This window comes from Chinchilla lanigera, unplaced genomic scaffold (assembly GCF_000276665.1).
Source record: "Chinchilla lanigera isolate Chin_1 unplaced genomic scaffold, ChiLan1.0 scaffold00022, whole genome shotgun sequence".
Classification (NCBI taxonomy): domain Eukaryota; kingdom Metazoa; phylum Chordata; class Mammalia; order Rodentia; family Chinchillidae; genus Chinchilla; species Chinchilla lanigera.
In genome coordinates, this window is record NW_004955423.1 from 25,591,765 (window position 1) to 25,614,616 (window position 22,852).

At 54.6% G+C, this 22,852-nt stretch overlaps 1 protein-coding gene and 1 long non-coding RNA gene across 2 annotated transcripts in view; one reads left to right on the forward strand and one right to left on the reverse strand.

Moving 5' to 3' along the window:
• The window catches only part of Raver2 (ribonucleoprotein, PTB-binding 2), a 43,276-nt gene that overhangs the window by 8,115 nt on the left and 12,309 nt on the right, over window positions 1–22,852 (reverse strand). Inside the window, exons 4-11 of the mRNA XM_005385370.1 lie at window positions 21,786–21,977; window positions 16,378–16,504; window positions 14,556–14,641; window positions 13,068–13,148; window positions 12,856–12,967; window positions 9,065–9,330; window positions 7,776–7,887; window positions 6,200–6,336 (exon numbers count right to left, since the gene is read on the reverse strand). Of these exons, the coding sequence (XP_005385427.1) occupies window positions 6,200–6,336; window positions 7,776–7,887; window positions 9,065–9,330; window positions 12,856–12,967; window positions 13,068–13,148; window positions 14,556–14,641; window positions 16,378–16,504; window positions 21,786–21,977 (1,113 nt within the window). The remainder of the gene's footprint in view (window positions 1–6,199; window positions 6,337–7,775; window positions 7,888–9,064; window positions 9,331–12,855; window positions 12,968–13,067; window positions 13,149–14,555; window positions 14,642–16,377; window positions 16,505–21,785; window positions 21,978–22,852) is intronic.
• On the forward strand, window positions 7–2,792 carry LOC102026442. The gene is made up of 2 exons (XR_260997.2): window positions 7–2,033; window positions 2,147–2,792. It is a non-coding gene; the product is annotated as an uncharacterized LOC102026442 (long non-coding RNA).

A 22,852-nucleotide genomic window follows, 5' to 3' on the forward strand; every position in this document is an offset into this window, starting at 1 on the left:
GGGCGGTGGCCGCTGGGGGCGCGGCCGGACCCGGGCGGAGCGCCCGTCCCCGCGGCCCTCCGTGCAGGGCAGCCACCAGACCTCGGACTTGCTGATACTCACAAGTTGCACGGCTGTCGCAGTCTGGCTCGGGAGTGCTCCCGTCAGCACGAAGGGGACCCCGCGTGTCAGCGCGGCCCGCTCTCCCCTGCGGCCCTGGGTGCACCCAGCCCTCCCGCGCCGCCGCGTCCTGCCGCCCGGGGCTCCGCTCTCGGCGCAGGCTGGGTGTGATCCGCGTGTCAGCCGCGGGGGCGCGGCAGCGAGCCTGGCGTGCGAACCCCGTGCAGACGGGAGTGCAAGCCTCGGCCGCGTGGCGTCTCACACTCGGAGTCGCTGCGCTCTCGGCAGAGCGGGAGCCTCATTTACACCCACTCAGCCGAGTGCCTGTGTGCACGCGCGTGTGCGTGCGCATGTGGCTTCCGCCTCTCCCGTCCGTGCCTGCGCTGCCAGCCTTCGGCTTCCTTCCTTCTTCTGCCCAGGGGCTGCGCTGTCTCAGCTGACCTGCGTTCCAGTCTCTCCATTCCACCCATTCTAATCTGTTCCTCTCAGTTACAGTAATTTCCAAAGTGTCCATTTCATTCTCCCAATATCCTCCTCTCTATCGGTCTTTTCCCATGAGCTTTTGTGTTCATATTTTCTTTCAGTCTTTTGTGTGTGGCTTCCTTTCATTCCTTAGAGATATTTGGTATTTGTCTCCCTGGGCACGGTTGTGTTCCCTATAATCCCGGCTTTTCAGGAGGCTGAGGCAGGAGGATCACAAATTCAGGCCAACCTAGGGAATTTAGATAGATCATGTTTCAAAAGTGAAATTAAAGTCTGGAGGTGAGCTCCGTGTTAGAGTGCTCGCTTCATGTGTGCAAGGATTCAGTCACCAGGACGGGAAAAAATCCTAATAAGTCAGTGTTTGGGCTTCGTTCTGGACATTTCTGTTCATTACCGTTCCCTCTTGTGTATTTTTCTTCGCATCTCCCCATGGCTCTTGACCCTGTTGGAAACGGTTGTGTAAAATAACACGGTGCTGCCGCTCTGGGCAGCAGCTCCCCCGGCCTCTGCAGGGTGCGGTGCCTGGAGCAGCCGGGGCGAATCTTCAGAGAGGAGGCCCGAAGTGCGACCCGAACACGCTTACGTAACACAAGCGCCACCGCTATGATTAAACCCGAATGCTGAGGTTTTAGTCTGGAAGAAACAACTCACACCTGAGCACCCTGTGTCTTAGAAGAAGAACAATGCTCGTGCCACAGGTGCCCACCGCTGGCTGCACACGCCCGCGCCCACTGTGTGAAGTCTGTGCTTCCTGCGCGTGGCCCTGCAGGCCGGACTCTGTGGGCTGGTGGCCAGCTCGGGACTGGACAGAGGTTTCTGAAGCCCCAGATGCTACAGTTGCTTGGCCCAGGCAGCGGGCGCCTGGCCTGAGCCCTGGCCTCGTGGTGCAGGCCTCCGGGGCAGGCAGGAGGGCTGTGTGGAGCTCGTGCCGGCTTGCGCTTGCTCGGCTGCCAGCTGCCCAGCTGCTGTCCACGGTGCCGTGCCACAGGAAGGCAGGGAGAAGGGGCTCGGGCAGGCTGGGGACGGCCGGCCGGCTGCTCTTACCTGTGCTCCAGTACAGGCTGCCAACGGCCTCGAGCCTCCACAGAGCTCCGCAAAGCCGGCTCTCACCTTGTTTGCCAGTTTTACCGATGCTTTTCTGGAGAAGGAACTGGAGATCCCACTGCAGTTTTTGCCGATGTCCTCACTGGCTTGGAGTTTATGTTTAGGACCAGGAGTGGTTAACTTTACAGCATGGTATTGGCCAAGCTGGGCTCGGTCTCCTGCATGGACAGCCGGCTCTGCTAACCTACTGTGGCTCCCGCTGTCCCCTGCCGACCTATGCTGGCCTCAGCCTGGGGACCGGAAGGCCATGGGCAGTGCTTCCACCTGGCTGCTCTCAAGACTTTGGTTGCTCTGGTTTCCTGCCTGGCGTGTCCTGCCTTGCAGGAGAGGCTGTGACTTTTAGATCTGTAGGTTTTTTGAAGCAAATTTTAGCAATGCCTTACTATTTTTTCCCTACTCTTTATGAATACTTTTTTCATATTCTGTGCTCCATTTCTCTTTCTCCTCTCTGGGCTGACAGCAATACTGCAGTGTGAACAGCTCCAAGGGTGAACTTTCTACTATGTGAACAGCAAAGTTTGAAAAAAGTCTCCTCGGTGTTCGTATCCTTGCTCCGCAGTCAAACCCAGAGCCTGACTTGAGAACCCTGCAGGGGCCGGGAGCGAGTCACGCGTCGCGTCTCTCTGTGGACACAAAGGGTGACGCTTCCATCTCAGTGCCGCTCGCCCAGATGATGTACAGCGCTGGAGTGCACGCAAACATTCGCCGCTGTGCTTTATTTTTGCGCGTTATTTGTGTAAAATATCATGACGGTGGCTACAGAGAAAGTTACTGCCAGTGGCGGTACAGCTGGGAGGAAACCTGAGGTCCATCCATGATGGTCAGAGAAATCACTGCGGACCTTGTTAAAATCCTGGGGCAATGAATTTATATGTGTAATTTTTGGGCCTCAGAACCAATTCTTTGGCTTTCCATTATTTCTTATGGGAAGAATATGTTCAGTTCTCCAGCTTTTTGGTGATTGAACATGAATTTGGAAGGAACTCTACCTGTACGTTAGACCATTTGTATTTTACTTAGGTCCCTAAGAATTTGTTTGTTGGTTTTCAATCTCTTTTCTCTTTGCTCTTTCAATGGAATTACCTATTAAAATTTCGTTTTATCTATTTTTATGTTTACTGAATCTTTTAATTTCCCTGTTTTCTCCCATCTTTTTCTTCATCTAGCCAGACGAAGAAAAAGATGTATTTTTTTAATATCAGAAACAATACATTTCAGTTCTAGAGTTACTCAGTTTTTTATAATTTACAGTTCTTGGCTGAAATTCTTGTCCGTCCACTATGACCCTAAGTCGTTGGACACATAAGAGCTGTGATGAACACCAGCGTCTGAGTCATCTTGGGGTCAGTTTCTATTCACTGCTTTTTCTCTTCATCATAGGTCACAACCTGCGGCTGCTTCAGCTGTGGTTCTTTTTCTTTACTGAAGCTGTGAGTGACCACGCCCAGGTGCTGGAGTCTGTTTCTTCGCCTGAGTGTGAGGAAGGAGTCGAGTTTGTGACTCAGCTCTGCTCAGCCCCTGGCATCTCTGCCCCACAACAGTGCAAGGCCATGTGTGTATTTGGGCTGAGTTTCCACGTGGATTTCTGAGGCTCCTACCTGCGTAACCCCCTTTTCAGGGTGCTCCTTTATTCTACAGCCTCAGTGCCAGCCCTGAAATCTGCCCTGAGCCCTCTGTCTTTAGGACCAAAGCTTCCCCCGTGGCCTGGAGTGGTGACAGACAAAAGCCAGACACACGATACTGTGCCGTGGTGCTCCCGTCATCAGGGCCAAGGCCTGCAGGTTCTGTCTGCTCTCATTGCGCCCCACTGCCTGCAAACAACAGCTCTCTTTCCCGTCTCGTCCAGTGTACAGTGGCTGCCTGCAGGAGGCCGTGTGACACAAGCAACTTTACCACCACCGGAAACGCCAAACAGCTCATTTCTAAATTTGAAATAGAAATTGTTCTATCCCCTCGTTAGGTGAACGTGATCACCACTCCACTACGGAAACTGTTTCTATCCACTTGTGATTTGAGACATCCGCCTCATTTTTAAGCAGGGAAACCTACACTTGTAGTTTATGCGATGCTGCTTCCACGCCTGAGGACACTTCTCCGCAGAATGAAAGGAACGTTGATTCTGGAGCCAGGGAAACTCTTCTCTGACCTTGTGAACGTGGGAAGATTATTTAGCCTCTAGACCTGTCCACTTGTGTCATGCAGGGAAAATGTAAAACTCAGAGGTTTATTACCAAGATTAAAGGCTTGCATTGCCTGGCATGGGGGATGCCCGGGGCTCAGACCCTAGCACTGTTCAAAAAAGAAAAATAAATAAATGCGTACATCACAGTGCATAAGGCAAGTGTGAAAAACAAACCAAAATTGGTTGGCCCCTTTTTTCTTAACCCTCTCCCTCCACTCTGGCCTTGGCAATGGTAGAAGGAATTCCTCATGCATTACCACCTTTTTCTGGTTACTTCACTGGATTTATAACATTAACTGAGATTGCTTTAAAAGGACAAAAAAGCACAAGGGAGAACATCTCTCTCGAAGGCCAGGCCCGGAGCAGTGGCAGGGCCTGACCCTGGGGGGTCAGGGACCCTGGGAGGAGAGGCAGGAGGAGGTGAGGGGTACAGAGGGTCCCCCAGCACACACACCTCAGCGTGGGTGAGAAAGGTGCTGCCCACCCATCCGACAGACACACAGCTCACACAGGAATCTAGCAAGAGAGACTGCAGAGATAAGCAACACTCCTTTCAAGCATGAAATAAAATGTCACCCCCCAAAACAGTTTTCAATCTCAAAAATACATGTAACCAAATTAAAAAAAAATTTGTCATGCTCCTGTTTGTAAAAGTAAATTTTGTTCTTCATAAAAGAACAATAAAGATGGAAATTGTGTAGGACAGTACTTTGCAAATACTACAAATTAACAGTAGATCATGGAAAATTCACCCTGTGTTTCCACGCTGCTTTACGTGATGTTCATAGCTGCGTCGTCGCCCTTCGGGGTAACGCAACACAATTTGTGCAATGAGTTCTACAGAAAGCTTGGCTGTTTCTGGGTTTTGCACCTATCCGTTATTCATGAGTGAGTCACAGGTCTCCACTGACATCCTCAGCTGTCGCCTGGTGTCAACACCAGCATGTCGAGCCCTTATCTAAGCCATTCCTTTGAATAGAGCTCACAGAGGGGGGTCTTACAAGACAAGTGGACACTCGGGTGGCATCGCTGTGACCGCGGGTCTCAGCTCTACCAGTGCTACTGCCCAGTCCTGGCTCTGCCAGCCCAAACCCCCGCCTCGCCCCAGGCCGGCCAGGGACGTGGTCTTGTATCCCGCACACACCCAGCTTCGCCGTTTCTGCGGCTCGGGCTGTGTGGCTAGCACTCTACTGTGAGCGTGATCGGGCCGCGACTGCTCTTGGTGAATTCTCACGGGGTTTCACTTCTAAGTGCGTTAGAGACGACAAGGCAGAGACTGAGTCACTGTGAGATCGGAGAGGGGCCCTGGCCCTGCGCACGGTGTGCCACCCAGAAGCTGCTTCCTAGAAACAGCCGGAAACACGCCTGGCAGGACTCTGGATCACACAACCACACCGTGCTAACGTCGCGATGTGGATCCTCGCCTGAAGCCCCTAGGAGGCGGCTGAGGAGAAGGGCCTCCGCGAAACCCACACACTGGTGTCCCCACACGATCCTGCCCTGAACGCAGCACTGCAGTCAGTCCGTCCCGGGTCCCTCAGCCCTGGATCCAGCCGACTCAGGACTGCGAATATCTGAGAGCAGACGCGTCCGTCCTGAGCGTACACAGACGACCTGCCAGCGTGACACCTACTCCCCGGCGTGGCGTTCGCGCTGTCCCACGGCAGATGGCGCCAGGATGGTGAGCCACACGCCAGCTGTGCGTGCGGGACACGTGCAGAGCCTGCGCGCTGTGCCCTGCCCGCCCCCGCCCCGTCTGCTGACTCTGGTGCCCTCTGGGTTCCTCAGCGACCCCTCCAGTCCTGGGGGACGGCTGTGCTCTTGGGTCATGGGCGGCTGATGGCTTCAAAGCCAGCGTGACAGAGCCGGGGAGCACAGTTACGTGATGGGGGCCAGGCCTCTCCGTGGGCCCTAGGCCTGCGCTCTGTGGGCTCGGATGGCAAAAATGTACCCCATGGGTCACGCAAGTCTTGGTCATAGCACTGACAGCCTTTACCGCAGCCTGGCTGCAGCGCGGGAAACAAGCACGGCAATGCATGCCGTGTCCCAATAAAACTTTATTCACAAAAACAGTGTGGCCGGACAGTCTGTGGGCTGCAGGCTGGCACCGCTACTGTAAGCGGTGACCAGTATGTAGCTGGCGCACAATGATATGAAACTACCTCCTGGACCCTTTCCCAAGTTCCCACGGCGAGCAGGAAACATCGCCCACGGAGGTGTCCCCTCCTAGGTTCGCACGAGAATACTCAAGGAGTGCAGTCTCTTTTACAGCACTCCGCCCACGGCTGGACCAACCTTCCTGAGACTCCTCAGAGCCTGAGAACCATTTACCTGGGCAGAATCCCCAAAAGGCGGAGAGTAAGCGACACACTTGTCCGGCGCACGCTGGGCGGCGCTGCCCTGCACGATGGCATCCAGGATGGTGCTGGCCAGGCCGGGCTTCTGCAGAGTGGCTTGACCTGCAGCCGCTGAGGACGAAAACCAACCAAGTCAGGTAACCTTACTATACACACAAACAACGCAAACTCACTACTGCAGTCGATTTTTACACAGAACACATGCTTCGGTTCATTAATATGTACTTATTCACCTGGCCCAGGAGCGATCATGCAGATAGCACATGATGTTGTTTCATTCATTTGGATTTTTTTCTTTTGGTGTCAGGAATCGAACTCAGGACCTTGCGCTTGCCAGGCAGCGCTGTGTCACTGAGCTACATCCCTGGCCCTGTTCCACTCATACGGAAAAACGAAACCTGGAAGCTTACTCTATGGATAAAATAACTGTGGAAACTTTCCAAATATGTCTAATCTCTAAAATAAGGCTGACAAAATATAACCTAAACGTGCTTGCTAATGCAGTAGTTGTCACCATCAATTCTGAGACCAGATCAATGTATCATATTATACTGAAAGCATATTTAATTTTTTCTGCCTTTTAAAAACACAAATGAATGTTTGGGTGCAAGATGATACTTCATAAATGCAGAAGCTGTCCATTAAAAATGAAAATCTTCTTAATCTCTTTTCATCTAGTCCTATTTTTCCTATTCTTTAGCGGTTTAGAAATGTCCCCAGATGTACTTGAAGTGTTTACACAGTCAAGTATGTACATGTAAGAATACATAACTTCAAATAAATGCGAATGGAATCATTGTGTGCACATATTTTCCATTGAAAAATGTGCACTAGAGGCTCCTTCATAAATAGTTCATCATAAAATGGAACACCGTGCAACTTTTTAATAATTGAAGTATAGACAACCTTCAGTTATTCAGGAAAAGTCACAGTGTTCAGTGTTCCACTTCATGGGGAACTATCTGTTTAACCATCCCCCTAGCAATGAACATTAAAGTGGTTTCCGCCTTGTCACCATTGGCAACAAATGCTACAGCCCCGTCACTGTGTCCAGGGCACACTACGTTTGTGATTTTTTAAAAAATAAAAGTATTTGAGCAAAAACTTATGCTAATCAAAGGCCTGGGGCCAGAGGTCCTCAGAAAAAGTAACTGCCGACGAATAGTCAGACATTTTCGGGAACCCAAATACTCTGGGTGTCTTAGATGACTTAGAAGAATTTATCTCTGGCTTAGAAAAATGATTCTAATGATTCCAAAATGACTCTATATGAAAGCATTATGCCACGGCCAAGTAAGTCCATTATTTTCCATCATGATTCCATTAAAATTCCATAAAGTTGTCCTATTTTTGAGAAAATACTATGAAAGGTGTTTCCCTTGACTAGAATAGAGTCTGCATTTAAGAGTCTTAATTTTCATTAGTTCTGTTCCTCCACTTAAAGGGCGGGGTCTCGATTTGGGGCTCACTTTGGCCAGCAGGCCCCACTTGCCTCCTTGACGCTACAAAGAAAAGCTCAGCCCACCGCACAGCGCAGCCGGAGCACTCACATGCTAGGCACACCCGCGGCAGCACGCTGGCCAGGTTCAGGTACGGGTTTCTGCTGAGCCGGATCTCTTTCGGCGGCTCTCCCAGGAGTGACATCTGACTCTTAGCGGCGGCCTGTTCGGCAGAACAAGAGGTGGGGTGCTCAGCGAGGGCAAGAACAGACGCAGCAGGCACAGAGAGAAACTTAACTTCCAACCCACCCGGTCTCCTGTGATCCACGTGTGTAACCTAATCTGTGATGCTACGACCTTATGAAATATTTATGGATGTCGATTAAAAATTGAAATTATCACATCTCACCTGTTATTTTTTCAACTGGTTAGAAAAAACTGTGCTAGAACAGAAGAACTTTAGAAGTGAAATAGAGGTAAAGGTCTCTTGTATAATCTTCTCACTTAAAGTTCTAAGAATTCATCTTAACTGGAGAAAATGATCTTAAATCCCATTTCTAGAAATACAGTCATCAACAAGTATTGTTAAGATTTTTATCTTCTATCATGTGGCCACAGCCAAAGGTCAAAGGAAGCTTACTGATCCCTGGCACTAAAATAACACCGAGTTTAACAAACACCAGCTACACATGTAGAGGACAATTCTACAATTTGCAGCTCTCAGAAAATGTGTCACGTCCCTATACTTTCACACAGCTGGTCGGCTGTAAGGGTTCCAGCCTTTCTTTAGCAGATAAAGACACCGAGACATGGTCTGATTCTTCAGTGTATTGCATTTTCTCCTGGCAAAATTTTTCCCATTCTACTCTCTGATCATAAAAATTTAAAAATAAGACAGGGCTCAGGTTACTATAAGGCTAGTACCAACTGTCATCGGGCATAGCTTATCTACCGACAGGCCTTCTCTGTTGCATGTTATTTTTTCTCTCGGTTTTTGTTTTTGTAGCACGTGCCGGTATTTAACGGTCACACTCCTTGTGGGCAGCTGGCGTGTGTGCACGCCACATCCTCCCCTCCCGCCCCTCTCCTCCCCTCCCCTCCCCTGCGTCTCTTGGGCCCCTTCCCCTCTGTAAGCGATCTGATGCATGTGCATAATAATAGGGTCTTTTTGTGAAGAATGCAGTGTTCTTCGATATTGAGGCATAAATGGAAACTATTAAGAAATCACTTCCTGGACATAGCAATGATCTAGTTTGTAATCCGTATTTCTAGACTTTCAAGTTTAAAAAGTTAAGATTGCTGTATGGCTCTTAGAGCAGGACAGCCTGGAGTTACAGGGCCGCTGGAGTCACTGTCCCGAGGGATGGCCTGTGGACAAGGATGCCGGCCTGCGTCCTTACCCCCGAGCCCGGTTCTGCCGGCTGGTTCTGCGGCTGCCTGCGCTGCGTGGCCCCCAGGCTCCCGGCAGCAAGGCTGGCAAAGCCCTGCAGATGCAGCTGCGGCCCCGAGAAGCTCCCTTCTGTGACGCCGGCGGCGGCGGCCGAGTGCTTCTCCTGGGCGCTCCCCAGCCCGGGCCCGGCCTGTCCCACGCTGTGCTGGCCCGGGAAGAAGGGCAGCAGACCCACGGCCGTGGTGAGGGCTGCCGGAGTGGGAACCAGGTTCAGGGCTGTCGGGGCCACAAGAGCAACAGGCTTGGTTAGCCGCGTCCCTCTGCCGTGTCACAGGGGCGCGGCGCGGAGACGCCGGTCTGCTCACTCTAGAGGTGAGGCTGGCGGCTCGCAGGCGGGAGTCTGTTTTGAAAATCACAAACCTCCGACAGTAACAGCGCTGTTCTCCTTTTCGATAGCTCCTAGGGCCATCTCCGTACACTGTATGTTTTAAGGGCGAGTTTTCCCTGTACGCCTAGAAGTCTATGTCCCTTTGGGGCAGTGAGTTATCGTACGTGCGTTTCTGTGCACATGCTTGTCATGCGCTGCGCTGGGAGAGCCTGCAGGAGGCAGACGAGGGGTGCACCAGGAGCCCCCGCACCCTTTCTGCCCTGTCCGAGCACACACTCTCGGTGTAGGAGGGTGGGAGAGTGCAGAAAAGTTCATAAAACATAAGCGTGGAGCTTTCCACAGAGCACACCAGTGCCCAGGCTCGGCGAGCAGCCGGTGCCAGTCTCCGGAAGCCGCCTCGGAACTTCCCCCATCACAGCCCAGATCCTACTGCTCCCTGACTCCGGGCAGGGACCGCTTTTGCCTGGTTCTACATTTAAGTAGAAGCATGAATTCTGCTTCCCTGTCCTCTGTCTCCCACACAGAGGTAGGCCGCTGAAATGTTCGCACGGCTGCGGGACACTTTCTGTCCACCGGGTGGGCGTCATAACTTACCTATGCCCCTGCTGATGGCCTGCGGGTCTCCCAGCAGGGAGATGTGTGTTCCCGAACGCTGGCAGCAGATGTCGATGCCAAATAATTACCTTCACCTGGGGAGTCGGTGCACGCACCAACCGCAGCTCCCGCAGCCCCACCTGGTCCTCCCCTTAAATTATATTAGTGCATTTAAAAAATGCCCAGTCATTGCACTTTGTCTGCTGCCCTAGTTGAAGAAAATAATGAAATGTCTTGAGTGTTCAAAGCGCTCTGACAATGAGGCTTGTGCCAGCGCGTGCTGACCTCCCTCACTGAAAGAATTTTCAAGATGGGACAGCAAGAGACATAGCATTGTTCGGGAGAATCTTGGAAGTTCACGTGAGCACAGTGGCTTTCCGGAGGGAGAGAGGTGCTTGTGGTCAGGGGCTGGGCGCTTTATCCAGGGGCCTGGGGTCTGGGGTCTCCTGGGGGGACCTGGGTGTGCACACCACCATGTGTCGGCCGTCCCCGGGCAGGTGAAATGCGAGCCGTGTGCAGGGTTCAGCTTGGGATCCGCTTCCTCGGCTCTGAGCCTGAGAGAGAGAGAGCGGTTTCCGCGGGGAGTGAGGGCCGAGACCCCTAGGTGCAGGGGCCTTAGACCCTCGGGAGCTTTCTCTCTTTCGGGACCTGGGAGGGAAAACTGCCTGAGTAACTTCTGTCCCAAAACTACACTTTTTCTTAAACGCACAATTTTAAATTGACAATTTCCTTGTCTCCTTTCTACCTGTCTGTATTTCCTCTACCTGACTGGTCCCGAGCTCAGAGTCTCCACTTTGGTAACTTGAAATTGGCGATAGATGGAGAATTATAAGCCCAGAAACCAAAAATGATGCAAATCAAGACCTTTATCAAACACTAGAGAGCTGCTTGTTAGACACCAGCAGAACATAGGTTTCAATTTTATTTATTTATTTATTTATTTATTTATTTATTTATTTATTTATTGTCTTTTTGAGACAGGATCTTGCTATGCAGTTCAGGCTGGCCTTAAGCTCACTTTGTAGCCCAGGCTGGTCTTGAAATTGCAACAATCCTCCTGCCTCAGCCTTCTGAGTTCTGGGATTACAGGTGTGTGCCACCATGCCTGGCCGAGTTTTTATTTACTTTTACTCAGTATTTGCGAATAGACAAGCACTAAAAATGTAAATGTTTATGTTTTTATTTACAGAAAATAGCAAGAAATTCTGAAAGAAATTCAAGTTTCAATAGGAAAATCTGGAACCATTCCAATTTTTTGAAATCCACAGGTAGAAATTAAATGAAAAGAACTAATTTGGATAACTATTTTGAATTAAATTTACATTTAACAAATTTACTAAGCAAATTTGTTAAATAATTTTTAGCCTTAAACTTTTAAAAAATTTTTTATTTTGTGTGTGTGTGCTTTGGAGACAGGGTTTCGCTATACAGTTCAGGCTGGCCTTGAGCTTACTTTGTAGCCCAGGCTGGTCTCAGACTCACAAAGATCCTCCTGCCTCAGCCTCCAGAGTGCTAGGATTACAGATGCGTGCCACCATGCTCAGCTTAGTCTTAAACATTTAGAGGTTGGTACTTTGGCTCTTCTCTTAGCGGTATTTTTATCTGGATGCTGAATTTTCTTTAAGCAGCACATACTATAGTAATGGTTTATTATTTAACACATGGAAATACTTTGCATAAGCTTTCAGTCATGGAATATTTAATTTTTTTGAATTTTTTTGAAGAACAGGCCCGATTACACAACATTCGTGCACTGGTTTTACTTTTGCCTACTCGACTTTAATAGTCTGAATGGACGGATTATTTGGTCACGTGAGTAGCTGGGTTCTGGTACAAAAGGCTAAGTGTGCTGCCCAGATTTGATCGGCTTGTAAGGTACCCAGGGCTGCTCGCTCTCCCTGAGCGTATTCACAGGTAAGAGCACTTCCAACTAAGCTCCAACTTGAAAGCACCTTTCAAAGATCACATCAACCCCAAAGAGTTAAAGACATCCTATTACAGTGCAGCTTGCTCAGCCCTGTGCACAGTTCCCGCGGCTCAACCTTGGAAGCAGCTGACAGCAGGTGGACGGATGAGGAAAATGCAGCGTTGACACACCATGGAGTACTACTCTGCCATAAAGAAGGATAAACTCGAGTCTCTTGTAGGAAAATGGATGTACTTTGAGAAGTGAGGTAAATCAGACACACAGCCCTCAGCATCACATGGTTTCTCTCGTATGAAAACTCAAAGTGTAAATAGCAAAATAACGGGCCAATGAGAGGAAATGGAGATGCACCTTTGGCAAAGGGGAGGGAAGCGGAGGGGGCGGGAAGAGCTGCGCCGTGCTGTGCCCCGCGCGTGTGTCCGCCCCCGCGAGGATCACGCTTATGCACTGCTAACACGGACTAATAAACACTGAAAACCTTGTAGAAAGCAAAAGTCACTTTCAGATAAGACACCCTGGTGAAATGCGGCGCTCCTGTTTTCCCAGAAACTGAGCATGACCTGTTCCGAGCACACAGAACGTGTGCTCTGTTTTCCTCTAGCACGAACTGGGGACACGATGTAAAACAACCAGTAAGGGGCCGTCGTGCTGACACAGGCCAGCTGCTCCTTTGATAAGGCTCTGGGGTGCGGCCGGCCGGTCCCCGCTCCTGTGCCAGCCTCGGCTGCGCTGGACCGAGCGCACAGCCCAGCCCAGCCCTCGGGGGCAGCCCGCCCGGGCAGGCGGGGAGCGGGGCCCACCACTCATCCCCTTTGGGGACAGAAGAGGCTCCCGGAGCCGCGGCCCCGACCTCCTCAGCACCGCGGGCACGGGCAAACCATCTGCCATTTACTTTTCGGTGTGTCTCCGGGGGGTCCCGGCTCCGTCCTCAGTGGCAGCGCCAGCCCCATCCCGAGCGTGGTCTGCAGGGCCAGGGCCGGGGGCTCCCCGAGCAGGCCGGGCTTCTGCAAGAGAGGGCAGGGCGAGCTGGGCCTGGGGACCCGCGACCTCCACCCGCGCTCCCGCAGCCCGGCGGATCCCAGGAGGAGCCCGCCCACCACTCACGTTGCTGGCGTGGACGCCCTCGGGCTTCACCAGCGGCGGCTGCGCCGGGGACACGGGCGACACACTGGGCAGGAGCGGGCTCTGAGAAATCAGAAAACGCTCAGGCACGGATGCGACCGTGGCCCAACCTGGCCTGACACTCCGGTCCAGCGCACCGAGTGAGGCCCAGCGGCTTAGCATAGAGCCCGGGCCGCATCCGCCAGGGCCACCCGGCTTCAGCAACGGGCAGGTGACCACCCTGCAGCAGCTGCAGCCGAATGCTGCCCTGTCCCTCGTCCCCTCCTCTCCACTGCAGCGCCCACGTCAGCAACACGGCCTCCCGGCGAGACCTGCTGAGCGCGCTGCAGAGCGAGGACCTCACACCGGGCCCTGCCCCGGCCCCCGAGGGGAGAGGTCTCACAATGACAGCACAGCAGCGCATGGACTGGGCTCACAGGCAACAGCGGGGCAGACCAACAACGGCCAGCTTAGCCTGGTGACGAGGGCGTCTCCCCAAGGGACGAGGTCCCGAGCCCGTGAGCGCCTGGGTGACGCAGGACAGTTCGGGCATGGGGTGGGGGCACTCGGGCAGAGGACACAGATGAGCAAAGACCCATGCGGGGCGGAAGGGGGTCCTGGGACAGGGAGGCGCGTGACATTCACCGGCAGGCGGAGGCTTGGTGCTCCTGATGCCGCAGTGACCCCACCGACGCCGGGCTCGCCGCCCCCACCCGCTTTCAGGGTGCAGCCTGACCTGCCCCGCTCTCCTGACCGCTTGAGATTCCGCAGCCGCAACGCTTTGCTTAAGGCGGTAGCCACGGCGGCCAGCCAGGCTCAGCTGGTGTGCGATAGATTCTCCCTCAAGTATGCGAGGGCCGGGCGCGCACAGCCGGACTCTGAGCGCACAGCGCAGGGCGGGCTTCTCCCTCGAAAGCAGTGCCGAGGACCACACGCCTGTTTATGAGCCTGCGCACCTGTCCCGCACAAGCTTTGCTTTGGGAACAGGATTCTCCAGCCTCAGCAGTGTTTGAAAATAATGGGCAGCATTTACCTCCGACATCGTGGATATTCATAAGCACGTTTAAATGGTGATAATTTAGGGTTATTGTTGCATATGCTTCATTATATGTTTGTTTCTATGTTTTGCAGTGCCGGGATTGTGCCCAGGCCTCACTGAGCCACCCTCAGCCCTATCAATTTTTTTTTAGTAAAAACCTCATCAGAACTTTTGTTTGGAAGCCCTGACTTATGATCTAGCAGAACTATACCACAAGCGCACCTCTTCCCTTCCTAATGCCTTACAAATAGCCATCAGTAAGCATAACTATGCTGCTCTGATTAGCTTAACAGGACCTGATATATTCACTGGGTTATGATTTCACATAGCTACATATACTTAGTAAGGATTTTCCTCAAAAGCAAAATAATCAACTCGGGCACGCTGGGGTTCAGAACAGATGGGCCATTCTCTCCAGACACCTTGCCTCTGTCCCCGCGGCCCCACTGTACCTGGTGCGGTTTATTCAGGTGTAGGAATGTGGGGGGCACCGGGGCGCTGATCAGCTGGGGCAGGCTGGGAGGCGCTCCGAGAACCGCTGTGAGAAAGCAAAGACAGATTTAAGGGCGCAGCGCACGAGACTGCAAACAAAACAGACGCAGCGGGAAAGGGAGTATTTCCTTAAACTTTTCACAAATTTACTGGGAGTTCCATGATACGCTGACCCTGCCACTGGTCTAAAGGGACAGCTCCTGTTCTGCTTCAGTCTTGGAAGGTGCTTTGAAATGCGAACACCTTCTGCCCCAACGGTGAAGTGCGAACGCGGGGCTTTCTCTCCTCCCGCCCTTCGGCAACCGGCTCCCTCCCTCCACTCCAGCTGTGCACTGGGCTACCCTTCCTTTCCGTGTTCATTTCTGCTTTACATATTTGGAAGCTTTGTTACTTGGTACACAAACATTTAAGAGTGCTGCGTCCTCTGATGCACTGCTGTGACTTGGCCACCTTCGTCCCTGCTCATGTGAGGTCGTCACACTGTGAGGAGCTGTTTCTGGAAATAATGAGAGTCTTGTGCCCATGTGGTCAGGACAGGAGAGGGAGCCGTGTCTGAAACCGCAGAGGAGCTCTCGGAACGCACAGTAGGCCTGCTCAGAAATCCCTAAATTGCTTCTTACTGTATGCTCAGCTGACTGGTGATCACTTGAAACACTTCCTGTGGATAGGGTGTATCACAAAGAACTTCACTGGTTTTTGTCCCCACGTCCTGAGAGGGAGCCTCTTCTGGTCCTGTGAACGAGGCCGATCATGGCAGCCCAGCGCTGGCCCAGGAAGGGATGGGCGAGAGACCGGGGTGTTTTTAGGGGCTGGGGCTCAGCCGCGGAGAGCAGACGGGGGCCTGGGCTCCAGCGCTCCAGAATGGCGAGAGCTATGTGTGCAGGTCAGGGAGCCTGATTCGTACCCAGCCGGTCACAAGTGTGGGCGGCGGGGCCCCTGCACTGGTGCTGGAGGGGCAGCCGGAGGGCGGGCAGCCAGGGTTAACACCACGCGGTTGGCAGTGACCCCAAGTGGCGCTACAGCAGACTGCATGCAGGCCTCGGTGTCTGGCTGACAGGGCTGAACAGATCTACTGACTACACTGGCTCCGGACACGTTTGTTCTAAACTTTCGTACTGAATATGGACATGCATTCCCCCAAAGTGCTAAAACACCCACTTTTCGTAAAGTCGTGCACTTTAGAAGAAAAGAAATGCTAGGTAGGTTGCTATTCCATGTACACAGACACTGCAGAGAACTGTGTGATGCTTCGAAAATAATAATGCTCTTGTCATTTGCTGTAAAGTGAAACAATTTTATGACAAAAAAGAATGGGAAGGAAAGAGAGGAAATAGACTGTCAGCACGTTTAACAGAATAGTTCCGCTAAGACTGTCACTTATTCTTTGACGGTACAGGTGGGCTTGATGCAGTATGTTAGTCATTATCTGCTCTGTAAATTCATGTCAGCTAAGAGCTAACTTAAAGTTTAATATTTAACATTTATTAACAGTTGAAAAGTAGGGAATGTGGCTAGGTGTACACCTGTAACCTCAGCACTCGGGAGGCTGAGGCAGGAGGATTGCTATGAGTTCAAAGCCAGCCTGAACTACCTAGTGAGACCGTGTCTCAAAAAAAAGGTATGGAAGCATAAGCAGACTGCACCTACCCAAAATACTCAGAGCACACTATTATCTCAGATCGCTGGTTCAAAGCACGAGTAGGGCCTGGAAAATGCAATATCGGCAGCCCCCAATCGTCTGCACGGGCCGCAGGCTTTGCGACCTCCCGGCACGGTGCTCACCTGGCTTTGCCGCTTGTCCGCACAGCCGGGGCCGCAGCAGGGCCTGCAGCGTGGCCGGGTTGCTCAGGCCCTTCATGATCTGCGCCGGGCTGGGCTCCGGCAGCAGCCCCTTCCGGCTGCTCTGCATCTTGGGGGACACAGAAAGCAGACGCGTCAGGACGGGCGCGCGTGGTGGTGACCAGCACCAGACTCCGCGCCAGGCTCTCCTCCGAAACCCCCGCCGAGGTCCGCCTTCTGGCGCAGACTTTGCTTGTCGCTGCGTGTCTGTCCCACATTCTGCCGCAGCTGCTGACCCTGCCATCAGGCTTCCGACCACCGAGGACCGCAAGCCCTGGTTAAACAGTGCCTGGCTTCACAAGGACAGCAGCTCAGCGGGAAAATTCCTTCAGGAAATACCAACAGAGACTACGCGGAACCTGAATCTGCTCAGGAGATCACCTGATGAGCAATACGAGTACTCTGACGCTTTGGAAATTTTTTTTTTTTTTTCTCAAGTTGAGGCAGGGTCTCGCTATGCAGTTCAGCCTGGCCTTGAACTTGTAATGTAGCCTGGCTGGCCTTGAACTTTCGTTGATCCTCCTGCCTCAGCCTCCTGAGTGCTGGGAAGTGTGCCACCACGCCCAGCTGCATGAGTCCTATTCTATATACTCTGATTGAAGCTTAATAACAGGCCTGGGGGCAAGCTCAGTGGTATTGCCACCAAAAAAATAAAGTATAAAAATGTGGGTAGTCGTACAAATCAAAAACCCATATACAAGGGCCAGGCATGTAGCTCAGCAGCACAAGTGCCTGCCTGGCAAGCGCAAGGTCCTGAGATCGAGTTCCGGTACCCCTCCCCCCAGTCTGTGTACTAAAGTCTTTATTTCTTTAACTTGGTGCTCTCATATGAGACCCAGATGCACCAGCTTCGGTACCTGTGCTTGGGCTGCTTCCTGAGCACCTGAGGTTGTTTTCAGTTTCGCAAACACCCGTGATGCGTGAGCACCAGGGAAATACAACAAATCCAGGCCACGAGAGAGGGACAGCTGCCCGGCCAGCAGGGTCCCCTCCCAGCCAGCACTGAAACACGAGGGGAGGGGGGGACGGGACATAACCTGGATCTGGGGACCCCAGGTTGTGAACCTATCAGGGAAGGGCCATGTGTGTGTGTGTGTGTGTGTGTGTGTGAGAGAGAGAGAGAGAGAGAGAGACTTGGACTGACCCCAGGCCCTTTGCACAGAGCTCTATCCCCCACCTTTTTATTTTTTTATTTTAAGAGTCTAAGTTGCCCAGCAGTTGAGGCGCTGGGGCAAGAACCCAGGACACACACAGCCTGAGCTCTGCCACCGAGTCACACCCAGCACTCCGGCCCCCAAACTCAAACAGGGACACCGAGACCTAGCCGGCCGGGGGAGGTGGCCCAGAGCAGTAGAGCTGCACACGGAGGGCGGCTGCCCCAGGGGAAGGGACAAGAGCACGCGCACGTGAGCTCGGGCTCAAGGCCCCCCGTGTAGCCGCTGCTCCCACCCGTTCCTCTCGTGCTGCTGTTTAGTCTGGGGGAAAAGTGGCCTCAGAATTTTCCTTTGGAGGCAGAACATTAGAAATCACAACTGAGCACTGCCCGGCACAAAGCCCCGCCTGCCCCGAGCTTCCTCCTGCACAGGGACAGACTCCGTGGGCAGGGGCTATGGTTTCAGTGACTGTGACAGCTTCTTAAATTTTTATGAAAAATGTAACCGTTTAACCCACGGGGAAGACCATATTTTGTGCTCCCGTGTGAACCCCGAAGGCTCCTCTTGTTGATGAAATGATTGCACTAAAAAAGAAAGGAATCCCTGCATGGAGGAGGTAGGCAGACCCTGGATTTTGCGGGGGACTCAGGCAAGGACGCCGTGGTGAAACGTCCCTGCGGAGAGGAGCCCACACCACCCTCACCAGGGCGGGACGGGACGGGCCCCTCGGTGTCCCGGAGGGCACTCTGGCTCAGTGTCCTGTTACGTAGATGTAGGAGCTCAGGCGGGAGGGGGCCGCGGCCCGACTTGAAGCGAGCACAGGCGCCGCAGTGCAGCACGCTTTGGGGCATGAAATTCAGGGGCACCGAGGCCCAGGCAAAGCTGTCCAAAGCCCGTAGCGTGGGCAGAACAGCGCCCAGGGGCACAGCGAGCAGTCGGACCCACCTCAAGGCCGCGAGACGCGGCGCTGCGGGAAAGAGGCCCCGATCCCGTCCAGCCAGCGCCTGCCCGGCTCGCTTTCCCACCCCCAAAACCCTGGGAAAAGGGACGCAGCGCGAGACCACGTTGCCGTGGCCCGGCCAGCGAGTGGCGGGTGGCATGTCGCGGTGTCACTGCGTCCTCGGCCCAGCGTCCGGGGAATTTACCACCGTAAGTTAAAGGACTCTTTAACCACTCCCCATCTGTTTTTTCAATCACAGAACATGGAAAAAGCAAATTCCACAGAAAATAATTTTCTTTGCAAGTGTGTTGACTGAACTCTCAGGGCGTCTGAGAATCAGCCGGCACAGCAGGCTTCCTGAGGGGCGGCCCCAAGCCGCCCTGGGAGTCCCATCACCAGGGTTTCAAGTTGCAGGACCACGTCACAGAAGGCAGGAAGGTGCAGGCCCGCTCCAGGTGTGGGGCCTGCCCGCTCATCTTGCCAAGGCAGAGGCGCCTGGTCTGAGCCGCTCTGTGAGCCGGCGCGGACGGAAAATGAGACGGCCCAGGGGCCGGGCCCCGACCCGCAGCTGTGTGGGTGGCGTCTACACGGCTGCGCTCTGCTCTGCTCTGCTTTGTTTGGGGAAAAACTTGTGATGTCTACAGGGACGGAACCAGGGGAACAAGAAGAAAACTGCAGAAAGATGCTACAGGAGCCCGGGGCACAGGGCACAGAGGTGGGGCCCACGGGTGGGGGGTGGGGTGCACAGCAGGTCCCCGAGGGGCAGGGTCTCCTGCTCTGCTCGCCGAGGGCAGTACACGGGCACCATGGGCACTGGGGCCTTGAATGCCACGATCAGAGCAGGGTTGCCAGGTGAGAGGAGAACATGGACCCCAGCACAGGTCAGGGGTCCACACGGCAGGAGCCTGGGTTGCTGACCGAGGGGAGGCTGAGGCGGGACAGTCAGGGATCAGAGTCCGCCCAGAATGTGGAGCAGAGGTCAGTGAGACGCACGGAACCTGGTGGGGCTGCGCCCGCACTCGTGCTGTCCACCTCCCTGTGTCCTGCGGGCCACCTAGCCTGTCACCGGGGAGCTCACCCTGCCCTGGACTTGCCCCCCTTCCACAGAGTGCCCCCGAAACGTAAGCACACAGGCTGCAGGCCACAGCGCTGTCCTCCTGTTCATTTGAAAAGTTCTGCCCAACAAACCTCTTTCTGCCTCTTTGGAAAGGAGCAGAGACAGCGGCCTCCCGGGGGCTCAGACCTGGTGCTGCCGCAGGCCACCCCCATTGCCTGCGGGGGACGCGGAGCCCGGACCGCAGAGCAGGACCTGGAGACCCAGAGCCGCAGACCCGCAAGTCTGACCCGGTGAGGGGTTGCCCCGCTGGCGGGGAGCAGGCGGACAGCAGCGGATGGCTGAGGGGGGCAGGCGCAGCGAGGGCGTGAGGATGGCCCCGAGCCTGTCGGGGACAGTGAGCAGGAGAAGGGGGGCGGGGTGTGGCCCACAGCTGTGACCCCAGCACTGGGGAGGCTGAGGCAGGACGAGCACCAAGGCCAGCCTGGGCTCTATAGTGAGACCTTACCTCAAAACGCCAAAAAAAGAGAGTGGGTGATCCGGGAAGTAGGTCAGAAGGTAGGGGAGGACAGGGGACAGGAGAGGCGGGGCCACCGACGGTCCCTCCGTCCTCTCCCCTCCTCCCACCCAGCTCGGCTGCAAGCCGCTTTCCAGCCCACTCCTGACGCGGTCTGGCGCCAGGTGCCGACAGGATGGTCTCTAAGCTGCCTGCCGCGTGCTGCCTCCGGTCTGGATTCCGCAGGTCTCTGGCCTCCCCGACCCTGTCTCTGCCCCCACGCGGTCCCCAGGTCCCGAACACCCCGGTGTGAGGCTCACACTCCCGGCAGAGGCGGCCGTGACAACGCAGAACAGGGCACGGAGCAGTACCGGGGAAGGGAGGGAGCGGAGACGGCGGGCGGGCGGGACAGGCCGCAGAAGCGTCAGCTGGGGGCACCGGCTCCCGGCCAGGCACACCCGCTCCATACCGAAACGGGGACCACCGTCCACAAAGCACCGGGGCAGGCCGCGTGCAGAGCCCTTGGCGGTCTCTCCCTCCACCTCGCTTCCAACTTCGCACCTGCCCTTTAATGTCACACTCAGGCGTCACTTCCTCATAAAGCTCCCCCAGTTCTCCAAGGCACGCTCCCCCTCCCTCCTTCATCCACTTAACAAATCTTCCTACGCGGAGTGCTAGCGCGGACACCGAGGACCGCGTGGTCTGTCCCCAAGGAGCTTCCCGAGAGGAGGGTGCGGCATGGCAAGGAAGTGACCAGGTCGCACCCAGGAAGCGAGCACGCGCTGCCGGACTTGGCGGGACACGCACCTCCTGCTCCGGCTGTGTCTGGCTGACACAAAGCCTCAAGCGCTCACAGGTGGAGCTTTCGGGCGGCGGCTGGCACGGGCGTGTGCGGCCGGGATTCAGGGTGTGTGATTACTGGACGGGACGGGCATGGGCCTGGCCGTGGATGCCGGAAGCCCCACCCACCCTAGGTGTGAATAGGCCTGTAGCCCGGATGGGCTGTAACGGGAAGGAAGGAGAGCGGGCTCACGGTGCCCCTTCTGCCTGCCCTGGACGGCTCCTCCTCTGCGGTGCACCCCGCCTTGGAGGCAGCCGACTGTGGACTGAACCTCCACAAACTGAGAAACCTTGCCTCCCCTGACTTGTGGGTGTGGGGTATTTTGTCCCAGCAATGAGAAAAGCAACCATGACATTTCCCAATGCTTCCTAAAAAGCAGGCATCTTGTATTCAACATTTAAAACAGAAAAGCAGCTCAAATACTTGCTGAATAAGTGCAGTTCCTTCAAAACATTTCTCCAGATGAATGTACTTTGCTCAGCACAGTTTCTCTCTCTGGTGACAACTGGCTTCGCTTACCATTCCGTCCACCCAACTTTCTAAAACGAGATGGACGTGGTGAATGCCTCAGTGTCCTGGGAATACCCCAGCTGTCCGATCTGCGACAGCTGCCTTGCATAGCGGGAGTCCAGGAAGAGAGGACAGTATTAGAATTTCCCCGATCGCTAAGAGGAAAGCCGGTGGTGGTGCACGCCCGTCCTCCCAGCCCTTGGAAGGCTGAAGCAGGAGGATCACCACGAGTCTGAGGGCAGCCGGGCTCCACAGTGAGTGCAAGGCCAGCCTGGACGACATAGCAAGACTGTCTCAGAAGAACCCTAATAACAACAGTGATAACAGCAGTGAAGCAGTAGACAGGGAGAGCTTACCACGCGCTGTGCTGCAACGAGCGCTGCCAGCGTGCTCCGGCCCGGCGCCCCCGGGGCGCAGAAGGAGACCTGGACGGCGCTGCCCCCGATGTGCAGGCCGGCGGCCGCCTGCCGGGCCTCCTCGGCGTGCTCCGGGCTGCTGTACTCCACCACCGCGAAGCCCCCTGCGCAGCGTCCTTCATCCTGGGCCAGCTGACAGGACACGGCTGTCACCAGCAAGTTCTCACAGTGACGGGCACTGACAAGAACCAGCCTCCACACGCGAGGACAAAAAGCAGAGCGCGTGCTGGTGGCTCTCGTGTGTGAGGAGCTGCTGCTGCACAGCCGCGGGCGTCCCCGAAGGCAGGAAGGTAAACAAGCGTCTGCTGATTTTGGGGGGAGGAGGGACAGGGTCTCACTACGCAGTTCAGGCCGACCTTGAACTCACTGTGTAGCCCAGGCTGGCCTGGAACTCACAGCGATCCTCCTGCCTCAGCCTCCCGAGTGCTGGCATCTCAGGCGTGCATGAGCACGCCCAGCTAGACCACACTGATATCAAACAAAGTCAGCAAGAAAAGGGGGAGGAACCACATCCATTTCTATGTCAATATTTTGGCAGAGCCAGGGATCGGGTCAAGAATACCGGGGCGGCCTCACTCAGGAAAAGTGTGCGTGGGCTGTCGGAGGACAGCGCTTCCTCTCCCGTGGCTGAGGCAGGCTGGTCACCCGTGCGACTTGCCCTGCGTGCAGCCTCCGCAGGAAGGGAAGCTGCGAAGACCGCGCAGAGAGCGAGGCAGGGGCAACACAGGACTGCGCGGCGCTGCCAGGTCGGACAGAGCGCCCCAGCGGTCGCCAGCGCAGTCGGCTGCCAAGTGCGGCTGGGAGGGCGGGCGCTCTGCTTCCGGTCTAGGGTCTCACAGGTGGGCGTTACAAAGAAACCCTTTTCCGGGGATTCTGGTTTCTTTAATTGCTATTTTATTTATTTTTGTGCCCTGGGGATTGTGCCGGGGCCTGCGCAGCGAGCCACATCCCCTGCCCTTTTGCTCTTTTAAATTTTGAGACGGGGCCTAAGTCTGAGTTGCTCAGAT